This window comes from Scyliorhinus canicula, chromosome 2, assembly GCF_902713615.1.
Source record: "Scyliorhinus canicula chromosome 2, sScyCan1.1, whole genome shotgun sequence".
NCBI lineage: Eukaryota > Metazoa > Chordata > Chondrichthyes > Carcharhiniformes > Scyliorhinidae > Scyliorhinus > Scyliorhinus canicula.
The window spans coordinates 17,469,582-17,491,763 of NC_052147.1; the positions used below are offsets into that span (position 1 = coordinate 17,469,582).

The following is a 22,182-nucleotide window of genomic DNA, read 5'->3' on the forward strand; positions in this document are numbered from 1 at the left end:
GGGTTGAAGGACAAATGGGAGTAGGAACTGGGGCCTATATTGGAGGAGGAAGTGTGGAGTGAGGCCTTCGTAGGGTAAATGCCACATCATCATGTGCAAGGGTGAGCCTGATCCAGCTCCAGGTAGTCTTTAGGGCACACCTTACTAAAGCCAGAACAAGTAATTTTTTGGCGGGGAGATGGTGGTGGGGGGTGAGGATAGGTGTGAGTGCTATTTGAGGGGGCGTGCTAATCACACATACATGTTCTGGTCCTGTCCCAAGCTTGTGGGATTTCGGGTCTCCTTTTTCAGCACCATGTCGCCGATCCTGAACATTGAGCTGGACCCCAGACCTTTCAACGGCCATATTTTGGGGTTTTGGATATGCCGTAGATACCGACAGGTGCAGGGGCAGATGTCCTTGCTTTGCTTTGTTGGTTGCTTGGAGGCAAGTCCCGCCGAGTTGGAGATTGGCCACACTAAATTGCCCCTTAATTAGAAAAAATTATTGGGTACTCTAAATTTATGGGAAAAAGAACATGGAATTAAAAGTCTAGTGATGACCATGAAACCATTGTCAATTGTAAAAACCCATCTGGTTCACGAATGTCGATCAGGGAAGGAAATCTGCCATCCTTACCTCGTTTGGCCACATGTGACTCCGACCCACAGCAATGTGGTTGACTCTTAACTATCCCTCAGTGAGGGTGGCACAGTAGTGCAGTGGTTAGCACTGCTGTCTATGGCGCTGAGGACCCAGATTTGATCCTGGCACTGGGTCACTGTCTCAAACTGTTTGCATTTGAGACATTCTCCCTGTATCTGTGTGGGTTTCACCTCCAGAACCCAAAGATGTGCTGGTTAGGTGGATTGGCCACTCAAAATTGCCCCTTAATTGGAAAAGAAAAATAATTGGGTACTCTAAAAAAAAATTTTAAATGGCGCCCCAATCCGTGAGTGGTCTTCCTGTACTGGCAAGCTGAGCTTGTCAGTGCAGGAAATGATGTAACATTTCCTTGACAGGGAGTTCCTCACTGAGGCCAAAAATCAGCAAAGTGCCATTGCTAAGAAACACCCTGCTAAACCCGCCATTCAGCGGACTTTAACTCCGCTGAATCACACCCTATATTAGATCACTTGGACTTTTAGGTTTACACTCATATTATTCATTCACCATTCATTTAAGGAAAAAAAAGCCCCATCTCATTTCCTATCTGTGAATTGTCCTGCAATTTTGTTTACATTAAATGTGTTGTATAAATACAAGTAGTTTTTTTAAATAAAGAAACGTACAATATTAAAATAGACATTGCTAACCCACCAGTGAAGGGCTGAACCAAATAACTTCAAATAATCTATCATGCAAATTTTGTTGTGGGTAACTGAAATAAGTTGCACCTTATTTTTTGCTTCGCATCAGTCAAGAATGTATTAAAACAGTCACACTTGACCTAGCCCCAAAACTGATGACTTCTTGCATCTTCAGTAGTTACGATACTTACAAATATTAGTAGTTTTCCATTACTCTTATTTTCAGACATAGGGCGGGATTCTCCCGCAATTGGCGGGATGACCCGACGCCGGTGCCAAGAACAGCGCGAACCACTCCGGCGTTGGGCCAACCGGGGGACTTCCGGGGGCTAGGCCGGCGCTGGAGGGTTTGGCGCCGTACCAACCGCCGCCAAAGTGCCAGCACGAGTTGGCACATGCGCAGAACCGCCATTCCACGCATGCACAGACCGGCCGGTGTATTTCATGCGCATGTGCAGGGTGCTCTTCTCTGCACCGGCCATGGCGGAGCCTTACAGAGGCTGGAGCGGAAGGAAAGAGTGTCCCCATGGCACAGGCCACCCCGCAGATCGGTGGGCCCCGATCGCGGGTCAGGCCACCATGGGGCCCCCCGGGGCCGGATCCCCCCCCCCCCCCCCCCCCCCCCCCCCAAGGACTATGCTAGGCGGCCTCCAAGCCAGGACCATGTCCATTTCACACTGGCGGGACTAGCCAGGAAATGACGGCTGCTCGGCGCATCGGGGTCCAGAGAACTGCCGGGGGGCCCGCTGCCAACGGCCCCCAACTGGCGCGGCATAAATCCCGCCCCCGCCCGAAAACCGGCACCGGAGAATATGGCAGCCGGTGTCGGAGCTGCAGGGTGAGATTCACGGCACCCCTCGGGGATTCTCCGACCCGGCGAGAAGTCGGAGAATCCCACCCATACCTCTTGTTGTCTGGCATGCTAATGCTTAAATCAACTTTGCAAAGCATAGAACATAGAACATCGCAGTACGGGCCCTTCGGCCCTCGATGTTGCGCCGACCTGTGAAACCATCTGAAGCCTATCTGACCAACACTATTCCATTTTCATCCATATGTCTATCCAGCAACCACTTCAATCCAGTCATCACCATCCGAGGAAAGAGACTCTCACTGTCCACCCTATCTAACCCTCTGACTATCTTATATGTCTCTATTAAGTCACCTCTCAGCCTTCTCCTCTCTAACGAAAATAACCTCAAGTCCCTGAGCCTTTCCTCGTAAGATCTTCCCTCCATACCAGGCAACATCCTAGTAAATCTCCTCTGAACCCTTTCCAAAGCTTCCACATCCTTCCTATAATGTGGTGACCAGAACTGCACGCAGTACTCCAGGAGCGGCCGCACCAGAGAGTTATGTACAGCTGCAGCATGACCTTGTGTCTCCGAAACTCAATCCCCCTACTGATAAAGGCTAGCACACCATATGCCTTCTTAACAGCCCTATTAACCTGGGTGGCAACTTTCAGGGATTTATGTACCTGGATGCCGAGATCTCTCTGTTCATCTACACTACCAAGAATCTTGCCATTAGCCCAGTACTCTGCATTCCTGTTACTCCTTCCAAAGTGAACCACCTCACACTTTTCCGCATTAAACTCCATCTGCCACCTCTCATCCCAGCTCTGCAGCTTATCTATGTCCCTCTGTATCCTATAACATCCTTCAGCACTATCCACAACTCCACCGACTTTCGTGTCATCTGTAAATTTACTAACCCATCCTTCTACACCCTCTTCCAGGTCATTTATAAAAATGACAAACAGCAGTGGCCCCAAAACAGATCCTTGCAGTACACCACTAGTAACTGAACTCCAGGATGAACATTTGCCATCAACCACCACCCTCTGTCTTCTTTCAGCTAGCCAATTACTGATCCAAACCACTAAATCACCTTCAATCCTATACTTCCTTATTTTCTGCAATAGCCTACCGTGTGGAACCTTATCAAACGCCTTACTGAAATCCATATACACCACATCAACCGCTTTACCCTCATCCACCTGTTTGGTCACCTTCTCAAAAAACTCAATAAGGTTTGTGAGGCATGACCTACCCTTCACAAAACCGTGTTGACTATCGCTAATCAACTTGTTCTTTTCAAGATGATTATAAACCCTATCTCTTATAACCTTTTCCAACATTTTACCCACAACCGAAGTAAGGCTCACAGGTCTATAATTACCAGGGTTGTCTCTACTCCCCTTCTTGAACAAGGGGACAACATTTGCTATCCTCCAGTCTTCCGGCACTATTCCTGTCGACAAAGACGACATAAAGATCAAGGACAAAGGCTCTTCAATCTCCTCCCTGGCTTCCCAGAGAATCCTAGGATAAATCCCATCTGGCCCAGGGGACTTATCTATTTTTACACTTTCCAAAATTGCTAACACCTCCTCCTTGTGAACCTCAATTCCATCTAGCCTGGTCGACTGAACCTGAGTATTCTCCTCGACAACATTGTCTTTCTCCAGTGTAAACACTGACGAAAAATATCCATTTAACGCTTCCCCTATCTCCTCTGATTCCACACACAACTTTCCACTACTATCCTTGATTGGCCCTAATCTTACTCTAGTCATTCTTTTGTTCCTGATATACCTATAGAAAGCCTTAGGGTTTTCCTTGATCCTATCCGCCAACGACTTTTCGTGTCCTCTCCTCGCTCTTCTTAACTCTCCCTTTAGGTCCTTCCTGGCTAACTTGTAACTCTCAAGTGCCCTAACTGAGCCTTCATGTCTCATCCTAACATAAGCCTTCTTCTTCCTCTTGACAAGTGCTTCAACTTCCTTAGTAAACCACGGTTCCCTTGCTCGACAACTTCCTCCCTGCCTGACAGGTACATACTTATCAAGGACACGCAGTAGCTGTTCCTTGAAAAAGCTCCACATTTCGATTGTTCCCATCCCCTGCAGTTTCCTTCCCCATCCTATACATCCTAAATCTTGCCGAATAGCATCATAATTGCCTTTCCCCCAGCTATAATTCTTGCCTTGCGGTATATACCTATCCCTGCCCATTGCTAAAGTAAACATAACCGAATTGTGATCACTATCACCAAAGTGCTCACCTACATCTAAATCTAACACCTGGCCGGGTTCATTACCCAGTACCAAATCCAATGTGGCCTCGCCCCTTGTTGGCCTGTCTACATACTGTGTCAGAAAACCCTCCTGCACACACTGCACAAAAACTGACCCATCTATAGTACTCGAACTATAGTATTTCCAGGCAAATTTTGGAAAGTTAAAGTCCCCCATAACAACTACCCTGTTACTCTCGCACCTGTCGAGAATCATCTTAGCAATCCTTGTCTCTACATCTCTGGAACTATTCGGAGGTCTATAGACAACTCCCAACAGGGTGACCTCTCCTCTCCTGTTCCTAACCTCGGCCCATACTACCTCAGTAGACGAGTCCCCAAACGTCCTTTCTACCGCCGTAATACTTTCCTTGATTAACAATGCCACACCCCCCCCCCTTTTACCATCTTCTCTGTTCTTACAGAAACATCTAAATCCTGGAACCTGCAACAACCATTCCTGTCCCTGCTCTACCCATGTCTCCGAAATCGCCACAACATCGAGATCCCAGGTACCAACCCATGCTGCAAGCTCACCCACCTTATTCCGGATGCTCCTGGCGTTCAAGTAGACACACTTCAAACCAGCGTCTTGCTTGCCAGTGCCCTCTTTTGAACTTTTAACCCTATCCCTGACCTCACTACTCTCAACATCCTGTACACTGGGACTACAATTTAGGTTCCCAGAGGAACTTTTTGGAATTTCAATGTGAATTTACACAGGGAAATGAAAAGATGATGTAGTACTAAAAAATAATACCGATGATATTAGTGTGCCAAATGACAAACTTCTCGGCTGTTGTTTCTCCTACAATTCAATCAAGGTAAACACTTTGGCAGAGATCCATTACAAAAGTGTTGTGAATTCTAAAACTGATAATCATAACAGGAAAAAGTGATTTAATTTTGTAACTATATCAACACAAATCAAAGTTATATTCTAAAACATCATTTTTGGTTAATCACCATCTCAAAGCTCTGGAATAATGTGTAGCCTCTATTGAAATTTAAATTATCACATTTTATTCAATATTATTCTACGTTGACAAAGAATGTGTATTTTTCTCTTTCAATCTTCTATTAGTGATTAGTTGTTATGGGATAGGTAGCAAGATATTTCTATCCCCATTTTACTTATTTCTAACTTCCTTCACAATATCATAGTGATGTTTAATCAGCTGCTGAAATTAAGACCATTTATTGTGATTACTTTTGTTCCATTTCAGCACATTTTTGTCAAAATGCGGGATTCTATCCTGCCTATTTCTCACTGTGTACACTCATTGGTTGGGATTATTGGGCATCGTTGCAGATAGGATAGGAAAATGTCACTCAAAGTCTGTGTGAAAAGTAATGAAACAAAAGGTGGATCCCTGTGCTGTCAGGTCTCCACTTCCTTTATATCTTGTGGGCTTTAGAGATTTCATCAGGAGCAAGCGACAGTGCTGAGCATGTTACTGCAATTTTTATAGGATTATAAGGCTGGAGAATACATTTTTGTTCGATCATCGATTTTTCCTATAATGAGGATGCCTATATGCAGAGGCACCCTAAAAAGTTAGAAGATAGCTTATGCCAGCTCTGAGGCTGGCTAGCACCAAGCTGAAAGGACCTTTCAACGTAATCTGGAATGTGACAGCAGAACTTTGGTCGTGTGTGTGTGTGTGTGTGTGTGGCAGGTGTGGGGGGCTTTCAGGCCTGTTCTTCCCAATTTCCTTCCATATCTGGACAGCCGCATGTCAGACCTGCCATAGTTAAAGGTCCGTGGACTCTTCACAACTCAAAAGATCTGCCTGGAGGTTCCTTATTTGTATTTGTAAAATGCCTGCTTCAGGCATGAGTAAAAGTCGTCTCTTGTTTGCCATTGCCCAATGAGTGTGCAAAGCACTTATGGATGATGAATTTCCTGCTGCCATTTTGGGGCCTTGGTATGCTGCGTTGACCAATTTTTATGCCCAAGTCCTTTCTGTAAACTTTAACCAGTAATTGGCTCAGTTCTGGTGATGTGTTGAGGATACAGAGTGCAAGATGGAAGAAGAATAGAGCTTTATTTACATAAATTCTGAGAATATCCAAATCTTAATAATGATTTAGTTCAAAATCCTGAACTACATTATTCCGTGGTTCTGCATTTCAAGTTTTTTTATTGCCAAACATTTTTTGGAAAGGTCTCGGAATGCTGAAAATACAAACAAGTCTAGTAACATTTGTAAGAAAACAAGACATGTTAACCTTTTAGTTTTTGGCTCTCATCTGAACTCTAACAAAGCAACTAACGAGAGGCTTAATCTGCCTTCTCACTTTATTGATGCTAGTAGACCTGTTGTATATTCCAAGGCATTTTCTATTTTTCAATTTCAGATTTTTAGCAGAGTTTTAACTTTTCAAATTTATTCGACCCATTAAGAGCCTTACTTAATGGAATCCAGATGCTGCAATCCAGATGCAAAAGGCTTCAGGGCAAATTTTTGAGGAGTGCAGATGAAGAAAGGGAAGATTGTAGTTCAGCTCATAAGTGCCTGGTGCACACTTGACAAGAGTGTGAATCATAGCATTAAGCACAAACATCCTTTTTTTAACTAACGTCAATCATTGTCAAGTGATGTTCTGCACAAGGAATGAAACTTCACAATTTCAATGAAATTGGTTCCGAAACTTATGGGCTGAATTGTAACAGTCCAACTTGCTCGCAACAGGAGTCTGGAAAATTCAACAGCATGTTTGTCAGTTACTTTTTAAACTCAGTCACGATATTTGCATCTGACCTTTTAATTTCCCAGCCAATTAGGGCAAGTGAGTGTGATGATGACCCACAGCAGTGTATTTCAGCTTAAGTATTTAAATGAGTGTGCCAGGATCAGAGTTGAAACATGTTGGGGGTCTTCAGGCAGAACTAAAAGGAATGAAGACAAAAAAAGGCAAGGCAGCACCATACTTCTCCAATGCATCTCTAAACATGATGTAAGGGTCCACTGGAAGATTCTGTTCCAATTGGAAGTCACAAAGAAGCTCATCTCTAAAAACACGCACACTCCTGGGTAAAATACCAGATGTTCAACAACCTAATCAAGGCAGGAAAGATGAGTGGTATGGCATTCCTGATGTATAGCTAAACCCAGACTTGCAGTGAAAGTCTCAGGGATGCAAAGAGACAATATCAGACCAAGCTAGAGTCACAGACTAGCGTTACAGACTCTCGTCGGTTGTGGCAAGGCTTAAACAACATAACGGGCTACAAAGCGAAGCCAAGCAGAATCTCCAGCAGCAGTGCCCCCACCCCCCGATGAACTCAATGCATTGTATGCTTGGTTCGAGCAAGAAACCATCAAACCGTTGTCGACTGTCCCAGCAGCCCTGGGCACACCAACACCCACCACCACAGCTTCTGATGTCAGATCGGCCTTCTTGTAAGTGAACCCTCGGAAGGTGATGGGTCCAGACGGGGTTCCTGGTCATGCATTCAGATCCTAGATCCACTGCGATTCGCATACCGCCTCAATCGGACCACAGCAGACACCATCTCCCTGGCCCTACATTCATCCCTGGAGCATCTTGACAACAAGGACTCCAACATCAGACTCCTATTTATTGACTACAGCTCTGCCTTCAACACAATCATCCCAGTCAAGCTCATAGGAAAGCTCAAAAACCTAGGGCTTGCCTCATCACTCTGCAACAGGATCTCGACTTTCTGACCCATAGACCACAATCAGTAAGAATAAATAACACCTCTTCCATGATAATCCTCAATACCTGGGCCCCGCAAGGCTGCATACTTAGCCCCCTATTATACTTCTTATACACACATGACTGCGTGGCAAATTTTGGCTCCAACTCCATCTACAAGTCTGCTGACGACACGACCACAGTGGGTCAGATCCCGAATAACAATGAGTCAGAAGACAGAAGGGAGATAGAGAACCTAGTGAAGTGGTGTAACAAAACAATCTCTCCCTCAATGTCAGCAAAACTAAAGAGTCAGTCATTGACTTCAGGAAGCAAAGTATTGTACACACTTCTGACTGTAATTCCCAGGGATTTCCCAATACCTTTCTTCACCTCCTTCCAATCATCTTTGGATTGTGAGAGGAAATTGAAGCACCTGGAGGAAACCCATTCAGACATGGGAAGAATGTGCAAACTCCACAAAGACGACTTCCGGTGGCGGCGATGACGTAGGAAGCCGCACATCTGGGAGCTCACAATTTAAACGGACTTTTCGGCTCTTTTTAGTGCCCAAAACGGAACTTTTTCGACGTCTCCCGGTGGGAGAAGGTGTGCTGATCGACTTTCCCCGCAGTCCATGACTCGAACTCGGAGTGGAAAGGGGGAAAAAACGGCAGCAGCTCCCCAGAAAAAATGGGGGAAGGAATCCAAGATGGCGGCCGGCGGAGCTCCAGAGGAGTGGAAGCAGTGGGCCCTGGAGCAACAAGCTGCTCTCCTGCGCTGTTTTGCAGACTTCAAGGCTGAAGTACTGAGCTCTCTGCAGGAAACGAACAGAAGGCTCTCGGAGATTCAGACGACCCAGGGTGCTGCCATCAAGGAGTTGCAGACGCAGGCCACTGAACGAGAGGAGGAGGCCGGGATCCTCGTGAGTAAGGTGGAGGGACACGAGGCACTCCACAAGAAGAGGCAGGAATGCTTCGAGGAGTTTGATCACCGCATGAGGCGGAAAAATCTGCGGATCTTGGGCCATGCGGAGGGGCTGGAGGGGTCGGACCTGACAACCTACGTGGCTACGATGCTGAACTCGCTAGTGGGGGCCGGGTCTTTCCATCTGCCCTTGGAGCTGGAGGGAGCACACAGAGTACTGGCCAGGAGGCCTAAGGAGAATGAACCCCCGCGTGCGGTGCTGGTGAGGTTCCACCGGTTCAGTGATCGGGAGTGTGTGCTGCGCTGGGCCAAGAAGGTGAAGAGCAGCAATTGGGAGAATGGGGTAGTACGGATCTACCAGGAATGGAGTGCAGAGGTGGCTAAGCGGCGGTCCGGGTTTAATCGGACGAAAGAGGTGCTTTACAAGAAAAAGATAAAGTTCGGAATGTTGCAGCCTGCGCGCCTGCGGGTAACTTATTCGGACCGGCATTATTATTTCGATTCCCCGGAGGAGGCGTGGGCCTTCGTGCGGACGGAGAAACTGGACTTGAACTAGGGGTTGGGGGTTGCGGAGTCGGTTGTAATACTTTATTGCTGGATTCTGCTGTTGCTGTGTTCTCTTTTTTTTGTACTTTTGCAATTTTGATATGGTTATTTATGGGGGTGTTGTTCTGTTATGTTTTTTTTTGCTGTGGGGCATTGTTTGAGTTTTGTATCTTGCGGGGAGGGTTGGGGGGGTTTGTTGTATTCTATGTCGGGTTGGGGGTATGTAATGGGGCTGGTATTTGGGAGCTGCGTCAGAAGGGTCTGGTGGAGCAGTGCGAAAGCGCGGGCTTTCCTCTGGTTTCCCGCGCTGCGGGGCTGGGGGGTGGAGACGATGACGGGGGGAGGCGGGGCCTTAACTGGTTCTTCCCCGCGCTGGAGCGGTGCCTGGAGGAGGGATAGATTGGGAGATGATCCCACTTTGGGAGGTGTCGGGTTATTGGCGGGAGTTTCCGGGGTCAGCAGAAGTTAGCTGACCAATGGAGGACGGTTCGCGGCTAGGAGGGTTCCTAGCCTGGGGGGGAAGGGACGGGGGGAAAGGGGAATACCGGGTTGCTGCTGGTAGGGTCAGGAAGGAGCTGGTGGGGGCTGGGGGGACAGAGGTGAGGTGTTGTCACTGTGGGGACTGGGTCGGGCAGGGGGTGCTGGCCTGGGGCGGGCAGTCGACGGGGGAGGGGGACGGGACGCCCTCTGATTCAGTTGGTCACCTGGAATGCGAGAGGATTGAATGGGCCGGTGAAGCCGTCGAGGGTACTTGCTCATCTGAAGGGGCTAAAGGCAGATGTGGCAATGCTTCAGGAGACCCACCTGAAGGTGGCGGACCAGGTCCATCTGAGGAAGGGATGGGTGGGGCAGATTTTCCACTCTGGGTTGGATGTGAAGAACCAGGGAGTGGCGATTCTGGTGGGGAAAAATGTGTCGTTTGAGGCATTGGAGGTGGTGGCGGATAAGGGGGGTAGGTATGTTATGGTTAGGGGCAGGCTACAAGGACAGAAGGTGGTACTTGCTCGTGTGTATGCCCCAAATTGGGATGATGCGGGCTTTATGAGGCGTATGTTGGGACGGGTCCCGGATCTGGAGGCGGGAGGTCTGATCATGGGGGGGGACTTCAATACGGTGTTGGATCCTTCACTGGATCGGTCCAGCTCTAGGACGGGTAGGAGGCCGGCGGCGGCCAAGGTTCTGAGAGGGTTTATGGACCAGATGGGTGGGGTGGATCCATGGAGGTTTGTGAGGCCGAGGGCACGGGAGTACTCTTTCTTCTCCCACATACATAGGGTCTACTCTCGGATAGACTTCTTCGTGGTGAGTAGGGGACTGATTCCGAGAGTGGAGGAGGCCGAGTATTCGGCCATTGCAATCTCCGACCAAGCTCCGCATTGGATAGAGTTGGAGATGGGGGAGGTGCGGGACCAGCGCCCGTTGTGGCGGTTGGATGTAGGGTTGTTGGCGGAGGAGGAGGTGTGTAGGAGGGTCCAGGCAAGTATTGAGGGGTACCTCGAGGTGAATGATACGGGGGAGGTTCAGGTGGGGGTGGTCTGGGAAGCCCTGAAGGCAGTGATTCGTGGGGAGCTGATATCCATCCGGGCACACAGGGAGAGGAGCAAGAGGAGTGAGAGGGATAGACTGGTGGGAAAGATGCTGGAGGTAGACAGGAGGTACGCAGAGGCACCAGAGGAGGGACTGTTGGGGGAGAGGCGCAGCCTGCAGGCTAAATTTGATTTGCTGACCACTAGAAAGGTGGAGGCACAGTGGAGGAAGGCACAAGGGGCAGTGTACGAACATGGTGAAAAGGCAAGTAGGATGCTGGCTCATCAGCTCCGCAAGCGGGATGCGGCTAAGGAAATTGCTGGAGTGAGAGACAAGAGTAGGAATGTGGTGCGGAAGGGGGTAGAGGTGAATGAGGTCTTCAAGGACTTTTACGGGGAACTGTACCGGTCGGAGCCCACGGGGGAGAGGAGGGGAATGGAGAGGCTCCTCAACGGGCTTTCTTTCCCGAAGGTGCAGGAGGAGCAGATGGAGGGGTTGGGTGCGTCGATTGAGCTGGAGGAGCTAGTTAAGGGGATCGGGCAGATGCAGTCAGGGAAGGCACCGGGGCCGGACGGGTTCCTGGTGGAATTTTATAAAAAGTTTGTGGACCTAGTGGGCCCCTTGCTGTTGCGGACACTTAATGAAGCGTGGGAAGGGGGGACTTTGCCCCCGACGATGTCGCGGGCGCTGATCTCGTTAATTTTAAAGAGGGACAAGGACCCCAGCAGTGTGGTTCATACAGGCCCATATCTCTCCTCAACGTGGATGCCAAGGTGCTGGCAAAAATCCTGGCCACCAGGATAGAGGGTTGTGCACGAGGACCAGACAGGTTTTGTGAAGGGAAGGCAGCTGAACACGAATGTGCGGAGATTGTTGAATGCCATCATGATGCCGGCGATTGAGGAGGAGGCAGAGATAGTGGTGGCGCTGGATGCGGAGAAGGCCTTCGATAGAGTGGAGTGGGGGTACTTAGGGGAGGTGTTGGGGAGGTTTGGATTTGGTGAAGGGTTTATTAGATGGGTAAGGCTGCTATATGAGGCCCCGATGGCATGCGTGGCCATGAATGGGAGGAGGTCGGAGTACTTCCGGCTTTACCGAGGGACCAGGCAGGGTTGCCCCCTGTCCCCCTTGTTGTTTGCACTGGCAATCGAGCCGCTGGCGATGGCGTTGAGGGATTCAGAGAGGTGGAGAGGTTTGGTGCGAGGTGGGGAGGAACATAGGATGTCGTTGTATGCCAATGACCTGTTACTGTATGTGGAGGACCCAGTGGGAGGAATGCCGAGGGTGATGGAGCTGCTAGCTGAGTTTGGGACCTTTTCAGGTTATAAACTAAATTTAGACAAGAGTGAGGTGTTTGTGGTGCACCCTGGAGACCAGGAGGAAGGAATTGGTAGGCTCCCGCTTAGGCGGGCAGGGGAGAGTTTTAGGTACCTGGGGGTGCAGGTGGCCAGGGACTGGGGGACTCTCCACAAACATAATTTCACCAGACTTGTAGATCAGATGGAGGAGGAGTTCAAGAGGTGGGACATGCTGCCATTGTCGTTGGCGGGGAGGGTACAGTCCGTCAAAATGACGGTGCTTCCGAGGTTCTTGTTCCTCTTTCAGTGCCTGCCCATCTTTATCCCCAGGGCCTTCTTTAGGAGAGTGACTAGCAGTATTTTGAGCTTTGTGTGGGCACATGGGACTCCGAGAGTGAAGAGAGTGTTCCTGGAGCGAGGGAGGGATAGAGGCGGGCTGGCGCTGCCCAACCTTTTGGGGTACTATTGGGCGGCCAATGTGTCAATGGTGCGTAAATGGGTGATGGAGGGGGGAGGGGCGGCGTGGAAAAGAATGGAGATGGAGTCATGTAGAGGTATGAGCCTGGGTGCTATGGCAACGGCGCCGTTGCCGCTCTCCCCTAAGAGGTTTACCACGAGCCCGGTGGTGGCGGCGACCCTAAGAATCTGGGGACAGTGGAGACGGCATAGGGGGGAAACAGGGGGCTCGATGGAGGCTCCATTGGGTGGCAATCATTGGTTCATCCCAGGGAACAGGGATGGGGGATTTAGGGGGTGGCAAAGGGTGGGCATCAGTAAATTGAGGGACCTGTTTATTGGCGGGAGGTTTGCGGGCCTTTGGAACTGGAAGATAAATTTGGGCTTCCAGAAGGGAACATGTTCAGATACTTTCAGGTAAAGGCGTTTGCTAGGCGACAGGTAGAGGGATTCCCTTTGCTGCCCTCCCGGGGGGGCGATGGACAGAATGCTTTCGGGGGTGTGGGTCGGAGAGGGGAAGGTGTCTGACATCTATAAGGTAATGCAGGAGGTGGAGGAGTCATCAGTGGAAGAGCTGAAGGCTAATTGGGAGGAGGAACTCGGGGAGCAGATAGAGGACGGGACTTGGACGGATGCCTTGGAGAGAGTCAACTCTTCCTCCTCATGTGCGAGGCTTAGTCTCATCCAATTTAAGGTGCAGCACCGGGCCCACATGTCCGGGACTAGGATGAGTAGGTTCTTTGGGGGTGAGGACAGGTGCACCAGATGTTTGGGGAGTCCAGCGAACCACGCCCATATGTTCTGGGCATGCCCAGCACTGGAAGAATTTTGGAAGGGGGTGGCGAGGACGGTGTCAAGGGTGTTTGGATCCAGGGTCAAACCAGGGTGGGGACTCACGATTTTTGGAGTTGCGGTAGAGCCGGGAGTGCAGGAGGCGAAAGAGGCCGGTGTCCTGGCCTTTGCGTCCCTAGTAGCCCGACGAAGGATCTTGCTGCAGTGGAAGGATGCGAGGCCCCCAAGTGTGGAGACCTGGATCAGTGACATGGCGGGATTTATAAAATTGGGAAAGGGTCAAATTTGCCCTGAGAGGATCAATACAAGGGTTCTGTAAACGATGGCAGCCTTTTCTGGACTTCCTAGCTCAAAGATAGGTATCTTCGTCAATAGCAGCAGCAACCTGGGGAGGGGGGTTCCTTATTGTAGTTTCTATTATGTAACTTAATATTGTGTTAATTTGCGTTGTTGTTAACATGCTGTGTTGTTCATGGAGGTGGGGCGAATGTTTATGATTGCTAATATTATTGTTATTTTTGGTATTTTATTATGGTCTGTTGTTGTTGTATAAATTCAAAATTTTTCAATAAAATTTTTTTAAAAAAATACTCCACAAAGACCGTCACCCATGGCCGGAATTGAACCCAGGTCCCTGATGCTGAGAGGCAGCAGTGCTAACCGTTATACCACTGTGCCGGCCCTACCGTCCACTAATAAATCGTTCGGCAACCATAAACATTTCTCATGAAATGAAAGATGCACATTTCAGAAAAATACAACATTTGTGCAAAATGCAAGCTATTTCTGAATCAATATGGAAAACACAAGCGGATCTTGGCACAACAGAATCGGGATGGTAGCACTCCATAAATCCTGATGACACACTTACTATCCTACTTACACTTTGGTTCAGTTTACAGGTATTTTTATTAGATTGTTTCACAAGGCAACTCAGGAGCTTGCTTGTTTCAAGCAAGAGCCTATTGCTAATATAACAATTGTAACTTATATTTATATCGCACCTATAACTTATACCTACTTCCTTCACAGAGCATTATTACTCAAACTTTGACACAGAGCTATATGAGGCAATATTAGGGCAGATGACCTAATGCTTGTCAAAGAGGTATGTTTTAAGGTGCCATGTAAAGGAGGAAAGAGAGGAGGAGAGATTTAGATCGGGAATTCCAGAGCTTCGTGTCTAGGAAACAGAATACACAGTCACCAATCATGAATGAATTATAATTGGGGATGTTCAATAGATCAGAATCAGATGAGCAGATTTATTTGAAATCTGTGGGGCTTGAAGGGATTACAGAGAAAAGGCCATGAAGGATTGGAAAACAAAGATGAGAATTTCAATATTGAGCCACGACTTAACCAGGAACCTTTATAGCTTAGCGAGCACAGAGGTGATGGGTGAACAGGACTTGGCATGAGTGAGTTCTCGATGACATCAGGTTTACAGAAGGTACAATATGGAAGATCAGTCAGCAGCTGGAATCATCAAATCTACAGGTAACAAAGGCATGAATGAGGGTCTGCAGCAGAAGAGCTCTTTAAGGGATTCAAGTGATTTTACAGAGGTGGAAATAGGCAGGCAGTCTTGGTGATGGTGCAAATATGTGTTCAGAATTGTGCTCCGGGGACATTCACACAAACCAAAACACAATTTTGTGGTACTGATGAAGCATGTACTGCAAACATTATTCCCATTGCTATCAAACATCAAGTGGCCGAACTAGGCATTCAAAAAAAAAGTTTAAGATTCCATTATTTTTTTTAAAGGTTTTTGTAGGGTCGGAGGTGTATGCACCCCCTGACCCATACAAATCTTTTGGCCCAAATAAATTACCTCTACAGCAATGTCCTGCATGTGCACCTTGCCAGAAAAAAACATTGGCTCATTTCCATGTTGGAACTGATAGAATTCACAACTAGTCTCTTGACAGGCCAGCTGCATGAGAGTACTGCTTCTGTGGTCGCAGTTTGCTGGTGATAGGTATGTGACACCTGGTTCTCAATGTAGTTCGGGACTTGAGACAAGAAATTCAGCACAATAAATTTGTCATTTTTCTGAAGTTTGCCCAAACTCAAAATCTCCTTTTAGTTGTCCTCAAAGCTCTAAATGATACATGCTAATGTGATTTCATTACGATTTACATTAATCTGTAGATTAGTTTTCTAAATGTTGCACCTTGTTGCTTCCCAATGTCATAGAATTTTGAATCTGGGAATATTTGTAAACAAAGTAACAGGGGTACAAAAATTGGTTATTCTTCCCTGGAAATAAATGCAAAAATAGTAAATTTACTTACAGATTCGAAAACCTGATTTGGACACAGGACCATAACCATTTTCGCTGTAAAGGGTGGTTGGGTCACCTTTCTTACAATTGTTGTAACACTTTCCATTTATACACTGGCGTTTGCAAATAGTTGGTGTGAAGACAATTTTTATTGTTCCTATACTGGTGGTCAGATTTCCTCCTGCAAGAAACAATAATTCAGCAAGTAAGCAAAGAAGTATGAACTTTAAAATCATTGGTCCAGAACCTTAAGAGTTGTTGAAGCCAAATGGAGAGAATTAGATTTTGTGCAGAAATAGTTGTTATGCAACAAAGTAGCTGACAGACATCTCACAGAACCAAGGACTGGATGGAGTGTATCCAATTTATATTGGGCTATGTTCCAAGCTGTTATCATGGGGATGAAGTATAGAGGCATGCGGAATGTTAAGTAAGGACGGATTGTCAAATTGTACGAAGTCAATGAATGGCATTGCACTAACTTTCTGGTTACCAATCACAATATGTGAGGGGTTCAATTGTTAAGAGAATCAAAGGATTAATTAAAGAGCTCAAAATAAAGTCCAAGTTCAACATGACTAATTCTGCAAAGAAAAAAAATGTTTCCTCAGAACACTCCAGCTGCTCACAAATTAGATTTGAGTCAAGTGGTATGTGGACTTTTAAACTAACCCAATCACAGTTAAATCCTCTGCAATTGTGTCAATGTGTTTATGTCAATGCACTTGCTATTTCTAATCAACTGCTAATAATGAAATACATGTTTTATTCATCTTCTTAAAAGGTAAATTAAAAAGAGAATCTTTATACCTGCTGCTTCTGGATAACTGTTATAACCCACACAGGTCTTACAGATAGTGATGATCCACAACCGGATCTTGCAGAATACGAGCTCCCCGATAAGGGGGCGGGAACCCTTAACAAGTTCATATGCCTTTGTATAAATATAGTTGACTAATCAGGCACCAACTAGAGAAGATCCAGTAGAGAACTACTGGAGCGAAATGTAATAGTTAACCTCTTGAATTAAATAAGTTTTGTTTTTCTCTACAACTTGTGTGGACTCCTTTTGTTGCCCCTTTCAAAAATAACCAAAGCATTGTTTTCATGTTTGGAGTAGCAGGCAGTATATTGGCACAGAGTATTTCTATTACAGTTACAAATGCTCTTTTGATCAAAATCATGCATATCTGGATAACCAAATGTTTTTATCCCCATGGATTTATAATTGCTACCTTTATTTGCAATAACTACATTTGAAATATATGCCACAATATGCAAATACAGTTTTGTGAGCACCACAAATAATCCAGCACAAGTTTGTAGAGTCAAACAGAAAGTAACTTTATTTGAAACAATATATACACAGCACCAGTTGTTCACTACTGGTTCCCTCTGTCACCGTCTACTATACTGGCCAGCTCTATTTACACAGCTGCAAAGCTGAGGATTGCCCCGCCTCTCCTTTATTGGGGGAGCTCATATTCCCAAGGACATGGGATATTCAGCTCTAAAATACAACATGGGGCAACCAATTGTCCCCAGCCAATAGGATCCGGGCAGGTTATAAACATACAGACAGGAACTTTTATTTTAAAGTAAACAGTATCAATTCAATTTTCCAAAACACAGTTCCAGCTTTAATAACAGATGTGCTGGAGCAATCAGCATGGAAATCCAGAAGTGCCTATTTTAATAAAGCCTGACATTGAACATAGAGTTAACCAATAAGAAAAAATGGGGTGGAATTTTCGGCTCTGGTGACTAAATGCAGTGGCAGGCATGAAAAATGGTGTGTTTCCCGCCAACCAACGTGGTGGGTTTCTGTGCCAGATATCCACTTTTCAGCTAATTATATATGCATGAACATGAGTTATATCCTATCACATGGCAGAGTGCACTGGGATTTGTCCTGCCGGGACTATCTTTCTGGGCACCATATCTAAATTGCATCTTGTGGTGGTATGATTTGCATAGCTGTCTGCCATTGGTGCAGAACACTGGCTTACCATTGGCCCTGGTCGGTCATGTGCCTCTCGACTGATTGGTTGAGACCAGTCATGTGACGGCTCCCCGATTGGTCGAGAGGCTGAGTTAACCTGCCTCCAGAGCGAGGTATAAATACCCAGAACGCCCGGTGGTCGTCCATTTACTGTAGTCTACCGCAGAGCTAACTTCTAGCTTATTAAAGCCTAACTTTTGTTCAGCAACTCGTCTCGCGTTCGATTGATGGTTCATCACATCTTTCGCCCTGTGCAACCTAGGACTGATCATAGCTAGTGATGGACAATATCAGCAGGTCAGATAGCATCTGTGGAGAGAGAAGGGAACTAACATTTCGAGTCTGGATGACTCTTTGTCAAAGATAGAGAGAACTAGAAATAGGGTCAGATTTATACTGTAGTGGGGGAGGACCATAGAGTGGTGGGACTGGATAGGGGACCAGCGATAGGTGGAGATTGACAAAGATATCGAGGACAGAAGACAAAAGGGATGCAAATGGGGTGGTTAAGGCTAAGAAGGGTGCTGCTGGTGGCATATAAGAACAAAAGAACAAAGAACAAAGAAAAATACAGCACAGGAACAGGCCCTTCGGCCCTCCCAGCCTGCGCCGATCCAGATCCTTTATCTAAACCTGTCGCCTATTTTCCAAGTATCTACTTCCCTCTGTTCCCCGCCCGTTCATATATCTGTCCAGATGCATCTTAAATGATTAAAGAGATTAGAATGGCAGACCAAAGGTAACCTTATCATCTGCCTTGTTATCCTGCTCACAGTTTGTCTATGTGTCTTTATGCGGGACAACATCACCCCCCAAAAAATGGAAGCGATCCCAGAATGGAGGGGGGATGCCTTAGCTCAGAGCCCTCACTATTTTTGAAGAGCAAATGGCAGAGCCGGCCAGCGAGGACTGGGACCGCTACCTGTGCTATAGATGAGACCAGCGTCTCCCAAGCCAGCAAGGACCCATCAAAGTTCATCAGTAATCTAAAAATAACATGGGTGCTTTGTAATATTATTGACTATGTAGCCAATCGCTAATTATCTCTTCTTTTTTTGACTGGCATCAGCAGCAAAAGGAAGAGGCCCAGCAGCAGCCAGCCCATCAGGCCAGCTCTCACACCACCTCAGGTTAGGATCCTAGGGATCCATTAAATATAGAACCATCATTGCCTTCACCCACACCCTCCACCATACCTTTTGATCTGTTTAGCCCTTCGCAAACATTAAGGGCATTTAAATGGTCATTGGATAAACATATGGACGATAATGGAATAGTGTAGATGGGCTTTAGAGTGGTTTCACAGGTCGGCGCAACATCGAGGGTCGAAGGGCCTGTACTGCGCTGTAATTTCTATGTTCTATTAGCTATGTCCCACTCCTTCTTGAAAACATGTTTTGGCCTCAACTACTTTCTGTGGTAATGAATTCCACAGGCTCACCACTGTCTGGGTGAAGAAATTTCTCCTCATCTCAGTCCTAAATACTTTACCCCATATCATTAAACTGCGATGCCTAGTTCTGGACTCCCCCGCCATCAGGCACATCCTTCCTGCATCTACCCTGTCTAGTACTGTTGAAATTTTATAAGTTTCTATGAAATCCCCCTCAATCTTCTAAACTCCAGAGAATATAATCATAACCAACCTAATCTCTCCTCCAATGTCGGTCCTGCCATCCGAGGAACCAATCTGGTAAACATTCTCTGCACTCCCTCCATAGCACAAACATCCTTCCTCAAATAAGGAGACCAAAACTGCACACAATACTGCAGGTGTGATCTCACTAAGACCCTGTATAATTGCAGCAAGACATCCCTGCCCCTGTACTCAAATCCACTCACTATGAAGGACAAAATACAATTTTTTCCTTCTTTACCTCCTCCTGCACCTACATACTTACTTTCAGCGACTTGTGTACAAGGACACCCAGATCTCATTGCACATTCCCCTTACTCAGTCTATAATAATTATGATAATAATATGCCTTCCTGTTTTTGCTCCCAAAGTGAATAACCTCAAACTTAGAAACATTATACTGCATTTGACATGTATTTTCCCACTCACTCAACTTGTCCAAATCACATTGAAGCATCTCTGCATCCTCCTCACAACTGACCCTGCCACCCAGCTTTGTGTCATTTGCAAATTTGGAGGTACATTTAGTTCCCTCATCTAAATCATTGATATATATTTTAAACAGCTGGGGTCCTAGAACTGCGGTACCCCACTATGCACACTAATCTCTTATGAGGGATTTTGTAGAAAGTCTTCTGAAAGTCCAAAGAAACCACATCCACTGGCTCCACCTTGTCAACTCTACTAGTTACATCCTTGAAGCATTCCAGTAGATTTGTCAAGCATGATTTCTTATTTGTAAATCTATGCTGAGTCTGTTCGATCCTGCTACTGTTTTCTAAGTGCTGTGCTATTAAATCTTTTATTTTGGACTCTCGCATTTTCCCCACTACCAACATCAGTCTGATTGGTCTATGATTCTCTATTTTCTCTCTGCCTCCCTTTTTAAATGTTGGGGTCACATTAGTGGGTGGCACGGTAGCACAGTGGGTAGCACTGTTGCTTCACAGCTCCAGGGTCCCAGGTTCGATTCTCGGCTTGGGTCACTGTCTGTGTGGAGTCTGCACGTTCTCCCTGTGTCTGCATGGGTTTCCTCCGGGTGCTCCGGTTTCCTCCCACAAGTCCCGAAAGACGTGCTGTTAGGTAATTTGGACATTCTGAATTCTCCCTCTGTGCACCCATACAGGCGCTGGAATATGACAACTAGGGGCTTTTCACAGTATCTTCATTGCAGTGTTAATGTGAGCCTACTTGTGACAAGAATAAAGATTATTATTATTATTACATTAGCTACCCTCCAATCTGTAGAAACTGTTCCAGAATCTACAGAATTTTAGAAGATGACCACCAATGCATCCACTATTTCTGGGGCTACTTCCTGAAGTACCGTGGGATGTAGAGTATCAGGCCCTGGAGATTTATTGGTCTTCAATCCCATCAATTTCCCCAACACCATTTCTCAACTAATACTGATTTCCTTCAGTTCCTCCCTCTCTTAACCCTGTGTTCTGTAACATTTTTGGTACATTATTTGTGTCAACCTTTGTAAAGACAGAACCAAAGTATGCATTTAGTTGGTCAGCCATTTCTTGTTCTCTGTTATGAATTCCCTATTTCTGACTGTAAGAGACCTAATTTGTTACGTGCAAGTCTGCCTCATCTGGCCCATCCTATATATGGCCTCTTCCTCCAGAGCCTCAGCTTCCTTTCCCTCATCAAGGTCAGCCCGCTGAACATCCTCATTATTGACAGAAACGTGCAGTTCCTCCATTTCTCATCTGGCAACCCGTCACCCCTTTGTAGTGCCATGTTGTGCAGCGCGCAGCAAGCCACAATGATGCACGAGACCCTCTGGGGAGAGTGCTGAGAGTGCCGTTCAGACATAGAGAACACATCATCAAGAAGACCAATGGTCTGCCCAATCAATGAGCCTTTTGCAGAAGGAGCAACATGATACCTCTGCTCTGAGGCACTTTGTGGCTGGCAAACAGGCTTCATCGGCCATGTTGTTTGCAGGTAGCGTTTGTCACTGAGGAGCCAACTCTGGATGCACTGAGGACTCTTGAAGATCTGTGGCACCTGCAAGTGACTCAAGATATGTGAGTTGTGGGAGTTTCCAGGGTATCTCACATATACCTGCATAATCTGCTTCTGGTGGTTGAAGACCAGCTGCACATTGAGAACGTGGAACCCTTCCCTGTTGACAAATTGTAGTGTCTGTTCTCAGGGAGATGGTGTCCTGAACCTGTGGGAATCCACAGATCGCTGAAAATCCCACTGCTCTGGCAGTCTGACTGGTTTAATCGGAAGAGAACTGGATGTAATTGTTCACCTTGCTAAATAGGCTGTCCATAACATCTCACATGCATTTGTGAGCAGATACTTGAAAAATAGATCCCCAGTGGAGACCTGGAAGAGCCACTCATGAAGAGGTTCAGAGCAGCCGTCACTTAGAGCCACTAGCAATGGGCAGCCTCCCAGTCCCTGAGGATTCAGCTACTCCCAGAGAATGTGGGAAATGTGAGATACCACATCCCTAGACATGCAAATACATCGATGGCACTGTTTCTTGCTCATCTGGAGGTATGAGGGGGTTCTTTTGTATGCTCATGGCCTTCCCAGATACCTCCACTCAATGGTCTGTCAGCCTCAGTTTCTGAGGGGCCCCACTGGCGCTTGTTCATCAGGGTTAGGCTTTTTCCTTCGCTCAGCCAGGAGGCGATGGGTCTTT

The 22,182-nt window shown here is 46.8% G+C and overlaps 1 protein-coding gene across 1 annotated transcript in view; it reads right to left on the bottom strand.

The window, feature by feature from the left end:
- LOC119951242 (latent-transforming growth factor beta-binding protein 2-like) overlaps nt 1-22,182 on the bottom strand; it is a 677,784-nt gene that overhangs the window by 455,578 nt on the left and 200,024 nt on the right. Inside the window, exon 5 of the mRNA XM_038774298.1 lies at nt 15,884-16,054. Within this exon, the coding sequence (XP_038630226.1) occupies nt 15,884-16,054 (171 nt within the window). The remainder of the gene's footprint in view (nt 1-15,883; nt 16,055-22,182) is intronic.